The following is an 18,458-nucleotide window of genomic DNA, read 5'->3' on the forward strand; positions in this document are numbered from 1 at the left end:
TGAACGCAGGCTGGGAGGGTTAGGATGGAAACCGTGCCCACTGCGGCAGGCTGCTAACTAACCTGGAGCGGGATCACGGACAAAACTGCTCAGGTATTTAGAGAATCGGGCAGAATAAGCGAGACAGATTACTTCTGACACCGAGAGAGCAAAACCAACACAAGAAGGATGCGAAGCCAGCAAGAGCAGGCCGGACCTGGGTAGCCTTATTATACCCGGACGCTCTGAGTGGGCGCCAGACCCGCGGGTCTGGCGCAGCAGCCATGACCTAACGCTTTCCTTGACAGGTCCAGGCCGCAGTCTGGGGTGTCCGGGTTCCTGTTCTAAATTTTAGCGGATCGAACGGCCTCACGGAACCGGTCGCGGGATGCGAGCCCATTTGCCATCCATGTCCGTGATGTACTTGTACTGTACATCCTGACCGGATACTTGTAGTGTACTATGGTTGCGAGCCAAAGTTTCACCCCCTGCACAGGTACCGACAGGGATCTCTCGGAAAAACCTCTCAGGCCTCTACCACCAGTTTTTCCTGCCTGCGCCTGCCTACGCCCGCCTGTCAAGCCCCCTGTTAATACCCAGACAGGGGGTCAAACTTACCCATCATACCTCGTACGTTTCATGCATGGGCGGTTTCCGCTGTCCTCGCGTGTTCTTGGGCGCATGCGCGCGGGGTGGATCTCCCAATTCTCAAAGACGAGAATCTTATTGGAGCTCCGGGATCTCCAAAAGAAATTCGGGCAAGCCGCGGTGAACATGACTGGTGGAATCAGCCGCTTGGCATGGAGGGCGTGGGCTAAGTGCCTCTTCTGCACGGACAAGAGTATCTCTTTGTGGAATTTCGGGGAATGCTTTTCCTAGTGTGGTGGAGGGACCAGCGCGGGATGGATCGAACACCGACAGGCCGAGATCGACCAGCCCAACGAAGTGTACTGCGTAGTACTTGTAAGCTCACGTCCTGCAGTGTCTGTATGTACTGTACGTATGTACACCACTGTGTAGCGGTGTTGTACTGTACATACCGACACCGACCTGCTTCGAGCCTCAGGGGCTTTAGCAAACGCTGGTCGTTAGTCAAGTGACAGAGTGTTTCGAATAGCCTTCGGCAGACAATGAGACAAGAAAGGCGAGATTTTTCGGCTCCATGTATACGGAGTACCGGGCGAGTGGCCAAAGCCAGGAACTCCCTTGCTCGAAGCTGCCGAGTTTTCGGACTGGCGTGGGGGTTCAACCAAAGTTGGGGGTTGAAGTTGGGGTGCCCGAGGCGAAGTTGGGTAAGAAACGCGCGGCAAGCCTTAACAGCAACTTGCCTCTGCAGGCACGAGAGACTTCCGAATATGCGCATAATGCCTGCAGCTTGGATGCAACGATAGAGTAACAAAGCAATTGTCAATGTACAAGGAGAGTCTTCACGCGTTTTCTGAACCAAAGGAAAACGCTCTCTGGGAGTTGATCGTCATAGCTCGACACCCGACGGAAGTGGGGAAGAGCGCGAGCCGGGCCCGCGCCGGCCAAAAAGAAGCAACTACGCGGGCGAAAGGCCTCGTGACATGCCTTGTTTTGGGCTGCCCCACTTGAGCCCACCCGGCACCCCGGCCCCAAGCCCCGGAATATGGCTTACCTCTGCCGTCGTGGAACCTCGACCGCTTAGCCTCTGCGTCAGGTACATACAAGTATGTGTGTTCTCTCCGTGCAGTGTTGCACATACACTAACGATTCTGTAAACTAGTGCACCACGTATAGTGGTGTACACAACAATGCACGAACACGGAAACAAAAACTAGTGTATGGGCTGGCAACAGCCACTGGAGCTCTTCCGGCCCACCAAAGAAGTCGTTAGACAAAAAGCAGCCTGTTCTTATGTCATGGGACTGAATGCTCCAGCTCCAGGGAGCACGTTCATTACAAGAACATACGTGTGTCACAGCACGGGCTGCCTCCAGTTTCATCGCTTTCACCAGCAGTACTCTTCAACAATGCCAAAATAAGGTATGCAGCGTAGTAGCCCGAGGTTCAAACAGAAGTACCTATGTGGTCTATGTATGTACCTGGCTTAGTGGAGGTGCTCAGGAGGTTGACGCCTAATAATGGACTGATGATACTCGAGATCGTAAATGTACACGTCAACAAATGTGCAGAGTACTGCAAACACTCGTGCAGTGCCCACCTTTGTGATAACATTGGCACTGTGACAGTCGAATTGGCTTCGCAACTGGCGGTAATGCATGTATAGTATCTGTATTCCGTACTCCGTACCTATTTGTGTACATACAGTATGTACAAGTACTTCGTTCCGCAGCGGCTGCAGCCAAGGCAGCCTGTTTGGGCTGTTGCTACGGGGCGCCAAGGTCCTGTACCCCAGACATTGCCACAGTGAGTTAGGCAAACCACATCTCGACCCCTCACCGCTCAGTGATTCGGCTCCGCACGCGATAGGACACCGGCTGGTAACTAGGTGAAACAGGGACCAGTCAAGACGCTAGATTTCTTCTGCACCTCTCCTAAACCATCGAGGTGCATTGGCCAACAAGGCTGTCGTTGTTGCCTTTTTGACGCTAGGCGACGGGGTTCCCTGGCATCGACCGCGCCCGTTGCAGGAGTTCATCTTGATGAGGCGTGGTGTTGCATCACACCGAAAGTTGTTGCATGGCCGCTGGTTCAGTCACTTGGGCATGGTCAGTTGCCTGGAGACGGCGCAGTCAGCAAAGCAACCCCAATCCAGCCAACATCCGTCGCCAGTTCCCATCCTTGTTCCCGTGATCAATATGGACGGCACTGAATCAGCAGCTGCAGCTCTTTGGGGCCGCCAGGGTCGTTCCCGACCCGCGGGAACTGTCCGGATTGGATGGGAGCCACAGTCATGCATCAGGAGACGACTGAGCCTTGACATATGGCGGCAAGCTACCTTCAAGTTGCACTTGTGGTGATCCTCAGCTTAGCTTTCAATGGGTACATGTAACTAATCCGTAGTTATTCCGTACTGGATGTGCTTACTGTACGTACCTTACAAATGATATATGTCTGTATGCACACACCAAAGCGGCCTTACTGTAATCGCCGATGAGATGCAGCGACTGCAGCCCAACCACTTCCAAAACCGCCCCAAATCGGCAGGGCTGTCAAGTCCCTAGCAACCCAACCCAGCAAATGCCCGTATTCTCAACCATGAGTATTAATGTGTCCACGATACTGGGGTTTCTATACTCCGCACGAACCCCTCTTCCCGCATTGCTGCTCCGTCTCTTGCCATCGGAGGGCTTGGCATCACATGTACCGCCCAAGACAGGTATCCCAAAGCCTGAAGCAGTACACTACCGAACCAAGCCCGCGGAGTCATTTCCTTAACACTCAAGATACTTCACCTTCTCGGAGGAACAGGCCTTGACGCGTCTCAGATCCAGGCTAAGCCACAGCTTCCTGCGAGGCTGCCCCGCTGCTCAGGGTCGAGGGTAGGGTTTTGTGTCTGAAGCCTCTCGAGTGCCCCTCCCCGAGCCTCTCACCTTCCCTTTCGGGGCAACAACATCCACCGCGGCCATTCTCTGGGTATTGAATCGAGGTCAATGCAGAGCTCTGAGGCGACTTTGTGTTCTGTTCGAGCACGCATTGGTGATGGTATCAAGCAGTCGCTGATACCTTTGGTCTTGAAGCACAATCAGCCGATGTTTTTTGTTTTCTGATGCGGTCAATCGCCCCCTTACTATTGTTCCCTTCGTCTAAAGCTTTGTCTTGGTTGCTTGCCAGCTACCCCGCCTTCAGGGTCGAACTCTGGGCCTGATGTGGAAACAGCACGTGCAGAACGGTGGGGCTGTGGCCAGTAGATTGAGGCTGCAAGTCCGGTTTGGGCAGTTGCGACCGCATTTTGAAAGGGTGATGAGGTGAACTGTAAGCTGAAAGCCGCGAGTTCCCGTGCGTTTGGTGCTCCGGCCGTTTCAATGCGTGTTTCGTCCCAACTTCCCCTCAGATCTTATCTGAGGCTTCCTCGGGTTTCAAGTCCACTTCTGGCCCCTTCTGCCTTCCGCGCAACCGCCTTCTCTCGCACACGAATCCTGCAGAATCACTCGCGTCGTCTTTTCGCCATGGATGCCAAAGAGCTGTCCCAGTACTTGGCCGATGCCCCGCCATCCGTCGTGAGGCTCGAAATCGAGAAGCATTTCAACGCGTTGTCGGACAAACAGAAGCGTTACGCCCACTTCATCAGCAAGTAAGACACGGACCACATGTGCTCTTCATATGTTCGAATGCATCCGAGGCGCCGCCTGCTTTTTGCTGCCACCTCGTCTTTCATATTTCCTGAACCGCGCATCTTTCGTCCCTGCTGATTCTCAAATATCATTGCAGGGCCTCGTTTGCTGGCAACCGTATTGTGCTCCGCCAGGTCTCTCCCGAGTCCGAGGACATCTATGATTTCATTCTCGCCCTGTACAGGACGGCTGGCGGGGACTGGAAGGCGCTTGCAGACAAGGCCGGTGTTGACGAGCAGGGACTCACGGCCTTTCTCCAATATGCTGCGCAGTTACTGGGCAATAGCGGGAACTATAAGAGCTTCGGGGACTCCAAATTCCTGCCTCGATGCGACGAATCTGTCTTCGCGGCTCTCGCTTCAACGTCCCCAGAGGCCGAGAAACACTACAAGGCTACCAATGGCGCCATCTTCGCGTCCGACAAGCAGGGTCTCCTGCATCTCGGCTTCACTGACGAAGGCCATCTGACGACCTATTATCCCGACTCTCCGTCAATCACCAAGGACGAGGTAGTCGCTGTCTCCAAATGGATGGAGGACAAGGGGCTTCTCCCAGAGAACACCAGGTTGCGAAAGACCGAGAAGGGGGTTTACGAGCTGCTGATTGCCTCGGCCACAACTAGCATTCCCAGCCAGGGGGGGGACATTGGCAAGGACACCGAGTATGTGATTAGCGAGGGCCCTCTGGCGGGTAAGACGGTGAGGCTAGTCTATGGCGACTACGCGAGGGAGATGAATACCATTGCTGGCTTTATCAGGAAAGCGGCAGAGAATGCTGAAAACGAGACGCAGAAGAAAATGCATCTTGCATACGCCGAGTCTTTTGAGACCGGCTCTCTGCTTGCCTTCAAAGATAGCCAGAGGCACTGGATTCGCGATCAAGGCCCAATGGTAGAATGCAACATTGGCTTCATTGAGACATACCGTGATCCCGCCGGTGTCCGTGGAGAATGGGAAGGTTTCGCTGCAGGTGAGTGGGCCAGAGCATTTTTCGCTTTCAGAGTCCTTTGCTGACCGAGTTACACAGTCGTCAACCGTAGGTTGCTTCCTTGATCCGGCTTGCGGATGTGCTCGTATGGTTGACACGAATCGTAGTTGAGCGAACTCGCGCGTTTGGCGAGCTCGTTCGTTCTGCCCCCGAATTGATTCCGCTTCTGCCGTGGTCGAAGGACTTTGAGAAAGACAAGTTCTTGTCCCCAGATTTCACCTCGCTGGAGGTGCTAACCTTCTGCGGTACGTCTGCTCTGAATGGACATCTGGCATGTGACTTCATCAATGAGGAGGGACGTTTCTAACAGCACGAACTAGGTTCTGGCATCCCTGCCGGTGTCAACATGTAAGCTGGGGATCCCTTTCCAGTGAACTAGCCACTAACCTCTGAGCAGCCCGAACTACGATGATATCAGGCAACAGGAAGGCTTCAAGAACGTGAGCTTGGGTACGTAGCCCCCGCGTCCGTGATTGTAGAATGAGTTGGGCTGACAGATATGACAGGCAATGTTTTGAGCGCCAAGGCCCCAGATGAGAAGATCCCCTTCATCGCCGAGAGCGATCTGGAGCTGTATCAAAAGTATCGTGATGCCGCCTTCGAGGTCCAAGTTGGGCTTCACGAGCTTACCGGTATGATATACTGGCTGGCCCCAGCAGGCGAAGACTCCTAACATCTCTCTTCAGGCCACGGCTGTGGTAAGCTCCTCCAGGAGACATCCCCGGGCGTCTACAATTTCGATGTGAAGAACCCGCCGATTAGCCCGTTGACCGGGAAGCCTATCACCACCTGGTACAAGCCAGGGCAGACATGGGGGTCTGTCTTTGGCGGTGTTGCCGGAGCGTACGAGGTATGGTTTGGCTCTTACACGCTTGAGTGCTGATGCGGGTAACTGATAGTGTTGCAGGAATGCCGCGCGGAGTTGGTGGCTATGCATCTCAGGTGAGTTCGATCCAGGATTGCGGAAACGATTTGTCGCAACTAACACGCGAGAAGCTGCGAATTTGCTGCTCTCAAAATCTTCGGGTTCGGCGACGGCACCGTCGACATGGATGGCCCGGCCGGTGATGTCCTGTACACATCTTACCTGAGCATGGCTAGGGCTGGCCTCACGTCGATTGAGTTCTGGGATCCGAAGAGCCAAAAATGGGGGCAGCCTCACTGCCAGGCCCGCTTCGCTATTCTAAAGGCAAGGCCCCTCGGCACGATATGACAAGGATGCAACCTGCTAACATGATACTAGGCTTTCCTTGAGGCTGGAGACGACTTCTGCAAGCTGGAATACAAGAACGAAGATCTCTCGGACCTCACTATCCGGCTCGACCGTTCCAAGATTCTGACGAGCGGCAGGAAGGGCAAGTTGGCCAACGTACTCAACGATCGGGCTGAAAATAACTGACCTTGAAACCACCAGCCGTCGCCGATTTCCTTCAGAAGATCCATATCTACAAGTCGACCGCTGATGTTGAGGCTGGCACCAAGTTCTTCAACGAGATGTCGAGCGTTGGGTTGGAATATTGGGGGACCAAGGTGCGGGACGTCGTGCTCAAGAACAAGCAGCCGCGGAAGGTGTTTGTGCAGGCAAATACGTTCCTGGATGAAGCCACGGGCAAGGTCACACTCAAGCAGTACGAGCCTTCCCCCGAGGGGCTCATTCAGAGCTGGGCCGAGAGGGACGTCTGACTGCCTGGCGGGCTTCCACTCCGCTCGTCTGATGCTTACCGGTCATTCCTGTGAAAGCGGTACAAAAGGATCTCCCCATGACGACTATCAGCGCGAATACAGGCGTGGCATAGCTGGAACAAGAATTGCAGACTTCAAGATCGCAAGAGTAATAGAAATGCTCGAGCAAATGTGACCGGACGCCTGTACGCAAGGTTGTCCAACTCTATTCGCTAGTCCAGAGCTAGTCCAGTTGCGCACCACTAGTCAAAGACGATCTCACTGCCGTTCTAGACAAACCCTGGGATAGTGGTATCATCATTCAACCCACGCAGGTAGTGGTTAGGGGCATCGTCAACCAACTTTGTGTGCTTGCACTGTCACTCAATTGAGAACTAGATCCACTTCCCCCACAGCGTCTTCCTCTTCACACTGCATAAGCCTTTCTCTCTCTCTCTCTCTCTCTCTCTCTCTCCCACCCCCCCTCTCCCTCTCTCTCTCCCTCTCTCTTGGGGGCCAAGAGTCAGCAGACTCAGACCAAGGTCCAAGTACGTTCATTGCGCCATTGGATTGGGGGACCACACTTGTCTTGAGGAGCAAATGGGAATCGGCAAGGAAACCATACCATCTTAGGTGTATAATTGTCGTCTACATGTCCAGCCGCGCCCCTCCCCCCCCCCCCCCCCCCAAATCCCTCCTTTCTTGTTTTGATACATCTTCCGACAACGTGCCTCATCTCCCATCCCCATTCCCAACAGCAAACAAACGGACCCATACAACAGAGGCTGTTTGTCCAAGTTGTACAGTACTTGCCGTCGTGATGTAGTGCTTATTGCCGTGGAAGCGGTGTCTACCCGCACGAGCGGCGAAACGGAGATGAATTCAGCCCAAAGCCGGATATATAAGCCCCAACTCTGGAGAACAGCAAGCACATACGACCACAGGCAGTAGAAAACTCGGGATCCCGTCCGCTCTCCCTTAGATAAGCTACTGACCGCCGGATTAGTACTCAGGTCGGTGACGACTGGGGAATCCTCGGTGTTGTATGTTTTTGTGATTTTTATCCCCTTTCTAGGGCTTTATTTCCTTACGTCTATGTCACTAGAAACCAAGTGTGTCCCTGCAGGACAGAAGGATGCCCCGTCGTTTTTGTTGAATTCGACCGAGAGGACTGGAAAAAAAAAAAAAAAAAAAAAAAAAAAAAAAAAAAAAAAAAAAAAAAAAGGGAAGAGAGAAGAAGTGTGGTTCGATGTATGATGTGGTGTTTTGCTCCGGTTATCCACTCGGTATTATTGATGGTTGTGGAGTTCGACGGGTACGCACAGCTGCTTCAAAGTTTCTTAACTAGTGTCGTTCCTTCGAGATTCGAGTGGGTGAACGACCAGAACCATCTAGTCGGACTGTATCTCAGGAGACCAAGCGTCATGCAGTATACAGAGAACATTCCAGAGAACGTATTCATTTGTATCTTGCTGCGATGCCCGCGGACGTGCTTCGGCCAACAATCCCGCAAGACCGTCCGCCTAGGGTACACCACACCCACCACGGGGTTTCTTCAGCTACATTAGATACAAGCGGCCAAGGCGCTTCCTTCCTCTTCTAGAACACCGTTTTTGAGATAGGTCTATAGTCGACCTCATGGCGGATGCCAGTGTCTCCCCCCCCCCTTTCTCCCTCCTTCCCCCGCAGACTGCCTTTTCTGAGGACAACGCACGAAGCGTTGGCGGCGAGGCTCGTGGCTTGGCACATTGCTCGTACAATCCTCGCTCCGAGAGAAGTACAACACTGAACTGCAAAGTCTGGCACTGCCGCTTATGGTATCACTGCTCGATGCTGTCCGAAGGACTCGGCTGCGTGACCCGGACCCGGAGCCGGCCACGGCGCAGGTATACCATAATCAGCCACCCGTCTACCCGGTGCCCTAGTTTGGATTATGTGGACAATCCCTATTGGAACTGGCTTCTGGACGACTATTGGGTCTGTCAGACCGCGGATTACTCTGCGCAGCGACGACGGGAGTGTCCTCTGGGCGCGGGGCGTCCCGTCGGCCGTGAATGAGCGCAGTCAATGGCCGAAACCGGAAAAACGCCGGGTCCTTGTTCAGCTCTGTGGGGGTTGCTCGAAGACGCCGTCGACGCTGGCTGTCGAACTTGTCACCTGTCTACTATCTCCCTCCTTCTGGTGTGTCTTCATATGCCGTCGCAGCTGGTCCTGACGGTGAAAGTTTCGATCGCATCCTGGTACGGCGCACGTGAAGCGGCCTCTGACCTCATGGGTGCGCTTGTGTTTGGATAGGTTTGATGACTCGCTGAAGCCCTTTCCGCATATGGGGCACTTCAAAGGTTTAAGACCAGAGTGAACTCGTTGATGCATCGCTAGGGGAAGAAAGAAGGCGGGGGGGAGGGAACTTGTCAGACACTTTGTGGAGACCGAGCCAACTGCGGATGAGACTTACTGAGAGCACTGGGGTATCGGAATGCCTTGTTGCAGATATTGCATATGAGGGGTTTCTCGTTGCTGTGGATGAACATATGCTGGGTGAGGGCCTGCTTCGCAGAGAAGCCCTTATTGCACGTGGGACATATATGGGGCTTGTCTACGGGACGGATCAGCGAGGCCGAAACACGTTAGGAAGCGGGGTCGGAATATATATATATATAATATATGTGAGCACTTACGGCCGATGTGGGTTTGCATGTGCCTCTCGATCTTGCTCCGCTGGGGGAATCCTGCAGCTCCTGGTTCGCTGCGCGGGCAGTCGTCCCAGCCACAACGAAATCCCTGAGCTCCTTTTTGGGCATTCTTGATGTGAGTCTCGGACGCGTGCTTGAACAACTCTTCTGCGTCGGCGAACAGTTTCCCACAGACATCCGAGGCCCCTTGGTCGCGCCAAAGACACCTGTGCTCCTCCTCGGCCCGAAGATCGAAAGAGTGGTCGGCGGACGAGGTGACTGATTCACTGCGGGACTGAAGAGAACTATCTGGTTTGGCGTCCGTAACCTCGACGCTGTTTGAGACGGGGGTGAGAGGAGACGGTGTCCCCGACGACCGGCCAGAATCCGACGTGTCCAGCGGCGTGGCCGGGGGAGACATGGCCTCGGTCGAGGCCATGACTTGGTCGTTGTCTTGGGCTTCGACCGAGGCACGTGGCATGTTCAGCGCGCCGGCGGTGAAGTAGGGTCTGTGCTGGGAGTTGAAATGTGCGAGGAAGGACTCGGCGTCGTGAATCTGGGCTCCGCACTCGACGAAGCCCCTGCTTAGCTGATAGTCCGGGCCGACGGAGTTGAAGGCGCCGAAGGCGGCAGGGCCATCGAGCAGCGGCATATGGCAGTACTGGTAGATCTGAGGGTCGGCTAGGGGGCACGATCCCGTGCAGTCGGCCGAAGCTGTGTCGCCGTGGGCTACCAGCAGATGATTGGTAATGTTGCCCAGCTGGCCCGGTAAGAAGCCGGAAGGTAACATGTAGTTTGGCTGGGGCGGACTGGATAGGCCGAAGCCCAGACCATTCACGACTGCGGCATGGTTATCAGCGGAGCTGGCTCGGCGTGCAAAGGTGGTGGTAGTAGTAGTAGTAGTAGTAGTAATAATAATAATAATAATGAAAGTGATCTGTCTCACCTGGCTGCTGTAGGTTACCAAACTGGTGATGGGGTGTTTCCTCTGGCGCATGGTTGATGGAGATGAGAGCGGCCGCGCCGCTGACAACCTCGGACGGGAGCGCGCCGGGGGGCCTCTCGGGACAAGTCTGGTCGGTGCAGGCGTCCTCGGTGCCGGCGCAGGCGGCATTGGTGCACTTGTCGGTCATGGTGCACTCGCTGTCGCAGCAGCTGCCGGCCATGGAGCGGCAGTCCTCGTCGGTACACGGGACGCACCCAGTCAGCTGCTGCTGGCCGTACCACTGTTGCTGGTAGAAGTTGGTGGCCGGAGAGGCAAGGTCGGCGGGCCGGAACTGCATCGGCACGTCGTGGAGGCCCATTTGGAAGCCGTAGCGAGAGACGGCGTCGGCATTGTCGCGTGCCCACCGGTTCTGGAGGGACGTCGGAGCTCCGCGGTGGTTGAACTGCTGAAAGCCGTTGTAGAGCCCCACACCCATACAGCGGTCGACGCAGAGGTCATCGTGCGATCCGTAGGCGCCACCAGCGGCGGCCGAAGCCTCGCTGCTCTGAGCCTGGTGGCCTGCCGCGAGCTGGGTGTGCATCATGGAGGAGAAGTCAAGAGCGAGGTGGTCGGCGCTGCTGTGCGAGTGTCGATGAAAGGCGTCTCCGGATCCAGAATGACGATCTTCCTGGTCGGGATGGCCATCCATGGCAAAGCAACCGTGCGCGTAGACGACGGCCGCCGACGGCCTCGAATTAATTTTTTTTTCTCTCCTCAGGATACCCGACACTGGAGGAGGGGCAGGGGGGAGGGGAGGGGGAAGCGGGCAAGGGTAAGGAATGGTCTTGAAGAGTCCCGCGACCCGGCCGATGCGCGCAATTGACCAGAGCGAGCGGTGCGGTGTCCCCGTCGAATGATGGCAGCCGTCGATGCCGATCGCGAGGTTGGCAGCGGACGGATGACAGGGACGCGAGAGTCGGCGAGCTATGCGTAGAGTACCGCGGGAACAGCCGACTACTAATGGGCAATTGGCGGCTCTAGTCTAGGTAGTTGTCTCGCGACTGTGAGTGTGGGCGAGGGTGGTTGTGGGTGGGTCCGCACTCGAGAGGTCGATATTATTTTGCAGTCAGTGAGAACCTTGACGGCTCGAACCAGGCAGGAGGTAACCACGGCACAGCTTGTGAAGGTCTTCCTCCGCAGCCTCAGCAGTCCAATCGGCGGGAAAGCCCGTGGGTTCAGACTGACCCTCGTGGAGCCCCGCCTGCGGCCCTTCTTTCGTCACCTGCAAGCTCGGGCAGTTCGTTCCAAATGTTCGATACTTTATTACTAGTATACCTTTTTTTTTTTTTTTTTTTTTCATTTATATTCCTTCCCCCCACCCCCCTCTTTTCTCGCCCTACGGAATCCGTTTGATAGCTTGGACAAGCATAAAGTTTAGTTACTCATCGGCATCAAATTGAGGCTGGCTTGGAAATAGTCGAAGCAGTCGCCGGCGAGGCACCAGGACGGGCTCCCAACCCAAGTCGTCAAATCCTGAGATGACATTGTGTGGCCGAGTTCCGGTTTGCTCTCTCATCAGCACCGCTGCAATGGCGGGGCTTCTGCAACCAACAATCTTGATGAACCCTGAATGTGGGGGTAGCCGCACCAGTGGAGCTGCGGCACATGCCCCGTGGGTTCCTGGTCGTTTCACACGATGGCGTCTCCTCTACTCCGTACGGTTCTGTACTTCGTAGCCACGGGAGAAGTCCGATGAGTGTCGAAGCGTGGCGGAGAGCTAGATGTCAAAGAGGTATGATACGGAGCGATTTGAGAAGGTACCCGGTGCAGCGGTTCTTGCTGAAATGCAAGGTAAGCACTTGCTGCTCACGTTGTTCTTGGCGAAACGCAGCAAGGACGCGCCTCGAAACTCGAGTCATGGCCTCTGTTTCCCTTGCTATACAAGATCAGCATGACATTGCGTTTCTGTCGACAGAAATCCCACGAACGGTCAATCTTCCGTTGTGCGCAGGGTAGCGAATCACCTGTAGAAAGAAAGGACGCACTGTATCCGTACCTCGATATGAAGCGTAGGACTTGCCTTAAACCGAACCAGGAGGCTCTTTGAGTGGGGCAGCCTCACAAACGCCGAACAGCAGCAGCAACAGCAGCAGCAACAGCAACAAAAAACAACGGTCCGACGGCATTCACGCCAAAGCTCCCCCGTCTCCACGAGATAGCCAACCAGCCATCCATCAAACACACCCGCGCCAGGGAAAAAGATGGGGAACCTCTGCAGCAGCGAGCGAGACCCGTTCTCGCAGCCCGGGCGACCACTCGGCACGACCCCGACCACGCCCGCCTCCGCCTCCGTCCCCGCCTCCGCCAGATCGCCCCGGACGGTGGGCGGCCCACCAAGGACACTCGGCGGCGGTCCCGGTCCCGGTCCAACGTCCCCCGGCCGGGACGCCGACGACCCTAGGGCACGCGCCGCCGCCGCCGCCGAGGTACGCCCCTCTGCTTTAAAATTGATGACGACGACGACGACAACAACAACAACACCCAAAACCTTCCTCTCCCTTCCGTTTTCCTTTTCTCCCCCCCAACCCCCCGGTTAATGTCTCGTGTCGTGTCGTGTCGTGTCATGTTGTTGTTGTGTCGTGTCTCGTGTGTCCTAACCTACATACACGCCCTCCTCCTCCTCCTCCTCCGCCGGTAGAAAAACGAGACTGACCTTCGCTTCCCTTCCCCAGGCACGCCTCCAGGAGAGCCAGAAACGCAAGGGCAAGCTCCAGGCCCAGCTGGACAAGCAGCGCCGCATGACGGACCCCAAGGTGCTTCAGGAGGCGAGCAAGACCGAGCGCGGCCAGCGGGCTCTCGATGAGAGCGTCGATGCCCTGGCCCATTCATAGTTTGGCCCGAGGTTCATTGGCTTGGGGGGCGGCGGCGGCGGGGTATTGCAGAGCTAGCGGCGCCGGTCGGCCGTGGAGTCGGCTAGAGAAGGAGAAGAAGAAGAACAGGGGAGAGGAGACGGGTGTGCTTCATGAATGTTGTGCCCATTTGTTTGACTTTGCCCATCTTCAGGTTGAATTGATTGGTTCTGAAGGAGAGGCGAATGGGGTTGGGCGTTTTTGTTTGGGTTGATCTACCTCATCTTTATTTGTATCAGGGTATCAGGGCATCGGATCCCCATTTGCCAGACTAGTAGCCAAGGGAAAAAACACTCGGGCACGTGAGAGGGACAGCAATCTTCGACGAGTTTAAACGCTCATTCTCCAAACGTCATTTAACCGTGAGCAAAGTGATAAAACTCCAACCCCAGACAGGAAGCCCGTTACGAGCGCACATGCTATTACAATTCCTCCCCGTAAAGAAACACCAGTCTCGGGCCATCGCTCATGTGATGGTGTACCGCCCGCTCGCCGGCGCCCGACTCTCGGCGTCTGCTGCAGCAATCGTCGCCTCCCTGAGCAGACGGGTGAGCTCCGAAAGCGCCTTACCCACCACCAGCTCCGTGTCGCCTTCGATGAGGATGTACAGCTTCGGGTCCCCTCCGGGCTGAGGCTCCTTGCCAGGCGGATAGTAGCTGCCCTTGGTCGTGATCGACGTGCCGGTGGCCTCGAGGATCTTGGCCACGTTGGTGCGATTGGTGACGGCCCAGCGCGCCTTCTGCGGGAAGTCGTTGATCTCCAGCGTCGCGTGGAACGCTCCGGCGTCGGGGCCCTTGTTGTCAATCGGCTGCCCGGCCCGTAGCTGGCCTGCCCTCGCCAACCGCGCGTTGATCTCGCTGATGGCCGACGCCGCCTTGTCCAGGGCGCCGCCGCCCTTACCCGTGCCGACGGCGACGCCGCCCTTGACCGCACCTTCGACGGCCGCCCCTTTGATTCCGCCAGCATCCGCCTTGGCAGCGTCGCGCGACACGATGGCCGACGCGGCCGCCTCGATGGCCGACTTGGCCTTGTCCCTCTTGGCCGCGTCCTCCGCCGTCTCCTCGTCCTTGAAGTCGTCTTCCTCGCCCTCGGCCTTGTGCGACTTGCGCTCACGCATGCGCGCCGCCTCGCGTTCCTTGTCCAGCCTCTCAAGACCCTTGCCGCCGAAGCCGCTGGCGTCCTTGGCCTTTCCAGCTTTGACCTTCTCTCTCCACGACTTGCGCATCTCGTTGAGCTGCTCGGGCACCGGCTGCCCGCTCTGCTCGAGCGCCTTTGCGATGCCCGGCGCGCAGTTCTCCTGCTCGGGCGTGACGAACGTGACCGCCGTTCCCGTGTTGCCGGCTCGCCCGGTGCGGCCCGCCCGATGGACGTAGTCCTCGAGATGGTTCGGCGCGTCGTAGTTGATGACCAACTTCAGCTGCTTGACGTCGAGGCCGCGCGCCGCCACCGACGTCGCGATCATGATAGGACAGACACCCTTCTTGAAGTCCGAAATGGTCGAGTTACGATCTTCCTGGTCCTTGCCGCCGTGTATAGACATGCAACCGTAACCGCGCCGCAGGAGCTCGCGCAGGAGGTCGTCCGCCTTCTCTTGCCGCTCGACGAAGATCAGCGCCCGAACATCGTCATCATCCGCATACAGCTCGCCCAGGAGCTCGAGCAGACGGACGAACTTCTTGTTTTCGTCCATGATCTCCACAACTTGGGTAATCTCGGGCGCCACGACGCTCCGCCCGCCGACCGTGATTTCGACAGGGTCGCGAAGCACCTTTTTGGTGAGCGCGTCGATGATCCTCGGCATTGTCGCGGAAAAAAGGATCGTCTGCCGGTCCGGACGGACGTTGTTGAAGATCTTCATCACCTGTGGTTCAAAGCCCATGTCGAACATGCGGTCGGCCTCGTCAAGCACGATATACGTCGCCCGCTTGAGGTTGGTGACACGACCCGAGTTCGCCGCAAGAAGATCGATCATTCGACCAGGTGTGGCAACAATAATCTCGGCACCACGCTTGAGCTCGGCAATCTGGTCCTTGATGGCATTCCCCCCGTACGCAGCGACGGCGCGAAGTTTCAGCGCCTTGGCGAAGGGCTGCAAGTCCGTGTAGATTTGTGTGCACAGCTCTCTCGTGGGGGTCATGATCAAGCCAATGGGGCCATCATCGCCGCTTACCGGGTCTTGGTCCTTGATGTGGCGAAGCATGGGAAGCACAAAGGCCATCGTCTTGCCGGAGCCCGTCTTTGCGACGCCGATGACATCGCGGCCCGACATGATGACGGGCAACGCCTGCATCTGAATCGGCGTTGGCTTTTCGTACCCAAGCCCTTCGATGACATCCAGGATCGGCCGAGTGAGCCCGCACTGCGACCACTTCTGGACCGGTTTGGGTACGTTCTTCCCGGAGACCTTGATGCCGTCCAGCTCCATTCGCAGCTCGGCCGCCTCCTCTTCCGTCATCTGACTCAGCTCCTGGGGCTCAACCCAGAAATTCTTTCGTATCGGGTTGAGCTCGATCTTGCTGTAGTCGATGGTTGGGATGTCCTTCCTCTTCTTCTTGGCCGCCATGGCAAGGATCGCAGCCGGATCGGCCTGGTCCGCCTCGTAGCCGAAGTCGTCGTCGCTGAAATACGCCTCTGGTTCAAAGCCCTTTCCTCCATTCTGCTCCTGCCGAGCGGGCTTTGGGCCAAGACCACCTGCGGAACCGGTTTGCTCAAGGTCAGCCATGAACGCGTCCAAGGGGTCAACGTCTTCATCAACATCCATGCTCGGGGCCGGCGCGGCCTTTTCGTCCTTCGCCTCGCCGTTCGGTGCCCCGGAATCGACATCCATGACCATGCCCTCCTGTTGTATGCGCTCATCGCGCCTTTCCTGAAGCAGTCGATGAGCTTCCGCCATGTCCTCCTCGTTCCTGGCCATGCGGAGATCCAGATCTTCTGCATCTTCCTCTCCCTCGCCGTCCGCCTCTGCCGTAGCGTCGGCCTGGTCAGGAACGTAATCGGGTAGCTTGACCAGCTTGCGTTTGATGATCTCCTCGTCACCCATGTCGACCTTACGCTTCGCGGATGATTTCTGATTGTCAGCGGATTTGCCGAATCCGAACGCACTGACCGCCCTGTTTGCCGGCAGCAAGCCGGCACCCTTAGAGTCTGTCTCCTTCTTGACAACAAGCGGCTTCGCGGCAGGCGCGGCCAGTTTCACATCGCCAAGCCGCGTTGGGGACTGGGGCCGCGCTGCTTTCGAATTCTTTGCGATCGCCTTAGGGTCGAATTTACCCGCATATGGCACGGGCGCCGCGGGTGACGCCGGGGCAGGAGTCGCCGAGTTGGCCGCCGGGCTGTGTGGACCTGGTGCACCGCTGGCTTTCTGGTCCATCTCCTCCAGGAGCATCCTCGTACTTCCAGCAGTAACTGCGGCTTCTTTGGCTTCCTTTTGGGCATGCTTTTCCTTCATGGCTTGGAGCTTGCGGAGTCGCTCAGCCTTCTTATCCGCCTCCGTCTGCGCTTGGGTCGGTGTAGACTTAGCTGGATGCGACTCCTGGACAGTGTTAGCGACATAACGAGCTTCCAGAGCACCGGGGTCCATGCGCACCTCGCTATCCCTGCCCGTGGCGCCATCCGCTCTGGGAGGACGAGAGCGTGGGCGGTCACCTCGCCGGGTGACGGAATCCGGTGACCCGTCACGACGGGTCCTACGGTCGCGGGAATCGTCCCTCCTGCCACGGTAGTCCCGGCTACCGTCTACGCCCCGCGGCCCTCGGCGATCCGGCGACCGTGCTCTGTCCGGACCTCGGTCGCGTGACCTCCTGCGGTCTCGGTTGGTTCCTCCATCGCGGCGGGAGCCTCGGTAGTAGTCATCATCTCGGCGGTCTATGGAGCGATCTCTCCAGCGGTATGAATCGCGTTCCCGGCTGTCACGTCGTCCATGATCGCGGTAGCGGCGCTGCAGAAGAGAAGTGTCAGGGAATCGGTCAGAAGGAGGACGATTTGTTTTTTTTTTTTTTTTTTTTTGGGGGGGGGAGGGAGAGAGGATCGCTTACATCCGGACTGCGGGAGCGCCGACGGTAGTCGCGGTCACGACGGTCATCATCTTTCCGTCTGCGCGCAGCATAACTTCCTGCAGGAGATGGTGAGCGCGAGTCTCTGAGCCGAGCCATTTCTGGTTTCAGTGACGGTGGCTCAGCAGGAAGTCACTGATGGTGAGAGGTACTTTTGGCAGCGGTCGACACTGGTTAGTGCACTAGAGGGAGATCCCGCATGCTGTTGCGCAATGCGTTGGGGTGATGGAAATAATCTCCCGAGGCCTGAAGTCGGGGCGGCGAGGAGCAAGTCGTCACGAACTTAGAGATGGAAAAGATGTGGAGCAGACAGATTCAGCGACATTTCTGGCCGGTGAGCCATACAGTCTCGTATACAGTGTGACACATGATCGCACCGTCCTGTACGGATACTTGACGTACGGAGTACGTTACCGGTATTTCAAGTCTACTGGATAGTTGCTGTTTGTAACCCACCCGCCCTTCAGGTACCAACCTACCTTAGTTTCGTGCAGATATACGGATCACGTACGCCTACCTTAGGTGTCGATGTATCACAGTGGCAGTATCAAGCAGGCTTATTTTAAGCATTCCAAACAGAATTCAATTCGCTATTTTAATTGTAGGCAAAAGAGGGTCTATTTTACTGTCAGTTATATTGCTTTTCCTACTTGCAAGTCTGTCGCTGACGTCTTCCACGTAGCAGATACAACAGCTCTCCCCAAAAAAAGTCCATCTTCCATATCGTCAACTACACCTATCTTAGCATCTGTAAGTAATTTAGCTTCCTGCTCGGCCCTCGATTTTTGACACCACTCGCGCTGTACACGATATCCTGGATGTACGGCTGGGATCAATTTGCCATATAAATTACAGTACAAACAAGATTGTATGTGCACTTCGCACGTTGTCAGGTGCTTTGGCTTGTTGGCATACCTGGGGTTTTACCTCTGAAACCAACCTCCGCATATCGGTCGCAGTGTGGTGGGTATGCCCTATTGCAGTCGCCAACTCAATGCTCGACACTGTGGAAT

The 18,458-nt window shown here is 56.4% G+C and overlaps 5 protein-coding genes across 5 annotated transcripts; 2 read left to right on the forward strand and 3 right to left on the reverse strand.

Annotated features, from left to right (window-relative positions):
- The first annotated feature begins 4,031 nt into the window (after positions 1 to 4,031).
- On the forward strand, positions 4,032 to 7,075 carry MYCTH_114376 (uncharacterized protein). Its single transcript, XM_003659505.1, has 11 exons — positions 4,032 to 4,198; positions 4,336 to 5,207; positions 5,333 to 5,470; positions 5,546 to 5,573; positions 5,623 to 5,675; positions 5,732 to 5,857; positions 5,912 to 6,075; positions 6,133 to 6,167; positions 6,222 to 6,414; positions 6,469 to 6,580; positions 6,640 to 7,075. The coding sequence occupies exons 1-11, from the start codon at positions 4,074 to 4,076 to the stop codon at positions 6,906 to 6,908; spliced, it is 2,115 nt and encodes a 704-aa protein (XP_003659553.1). The 5' UTR covers positions 4,032 to 4,073; the 3' UTR covers positions 6,909 to 7,075.
- Positions 7,076 to 7,753: 678 nt separating this feature from the next.
- Positions 7,754 to 7,948, reverse strand: MYCTH_2030723 (uncharacterized protein; the record flags this gene model as incomplete). The annotated part of the gene is made up of 1 exon (XM_003659506.1): positions 7,754 to 7,948. A coding segment is annotated over one exon (195 nt), but the record flags the coding sequence as incomplete, so codon positions are not given.
- Positions 7,949 to 8,966: 1,018 nt separating this feature from the next.
- Positions 8,967 to 11,225, reverse strand: MYCTH_2296763 (uncharacterized protein). Its single transcript, XM_003659507.1, has 4 exons — positions 10,506 to 11,225; positions 9,566 to 10,399; positions 9,343 to 9,483; positions 8,967 to 9,262 (listed from the first exon to the last, which is right to left on the reverse strand). Exons 1-4 carry the CDS (start codon positions 11,191 to 11,193, stop codon positions 8,988 to 8,990), a joined length of 1,938 nt encoding a protein of 645 aa, XP_003659555.1. The 5' UTR covers positions 11,194 to 11,225; the 3' UTR covers positions 8,967 to 8,987.
- A 1,171-nt stretch (positions 11,226 to 12,396) lies between these two features.
- MYCTH_2296764 (uncharacterized protein) lies at positions 12,397 to 13,572 on the forward strand. The gene is made up of 2 exons (XM_003659508.1): positions 12,397 to 12,970; positions 13,217 to 13,572. Exons 1-2 carry the CDS (start codon positions 12,746 to 12,748, stop codon positions 13,373 to 13,375), a joined length of 384 nt encoding a protein of 127 aa, XP_003659556.1. The 5' UTR covers positions 12,397 to 12,745; the 3' UTR covers positions 13,376 to 13,572.
- A 42-nt stretch (positions 13,573 to 13,614) lies between these two features.
- Positions 13,615 to 17,728, reverse strand: MYCTH_2296766 (uncharacterized protein). Its single transcript, XM_003659509.1, has 2 exons — positions 17,428 to 17,728; positions 13,615 to 17,330 (listed from the first exon to the last, which is right to left on the reverse strand). The coding sequence occupies exon 2, from the start codon at positions 16,839 to 16,841 to the stop codon at positions 13,860 to 13,862; it is 2,982 nt and encodes a 993-aa protein (XP_003659557.1). The 5' UTR covers positions 16,842 to 17,330; positions 17,428 to 17,728; the 3' UTR covers positions 13,615 to 13,859.
- Between the last annotated feature and the right edge of the window lie 730 nt (positions 17,729 to 18,458).

This window comes from Thermothelomyces thermophilus, chromosome 1 (genome assembly GCF_000226095.1).
Source record: "Thermothelomyces thermophilus ATCC 42464 chromosome 1, complete sequence".
In the NCBI taxonomy this organism is placed as follows: Eukaryota; Fungi; Ascomycota; class Sordariomycetes; order Sordariales; family Chaetomiaceae; genus Thermothelomyces; species Thermothelomyces thermophilus.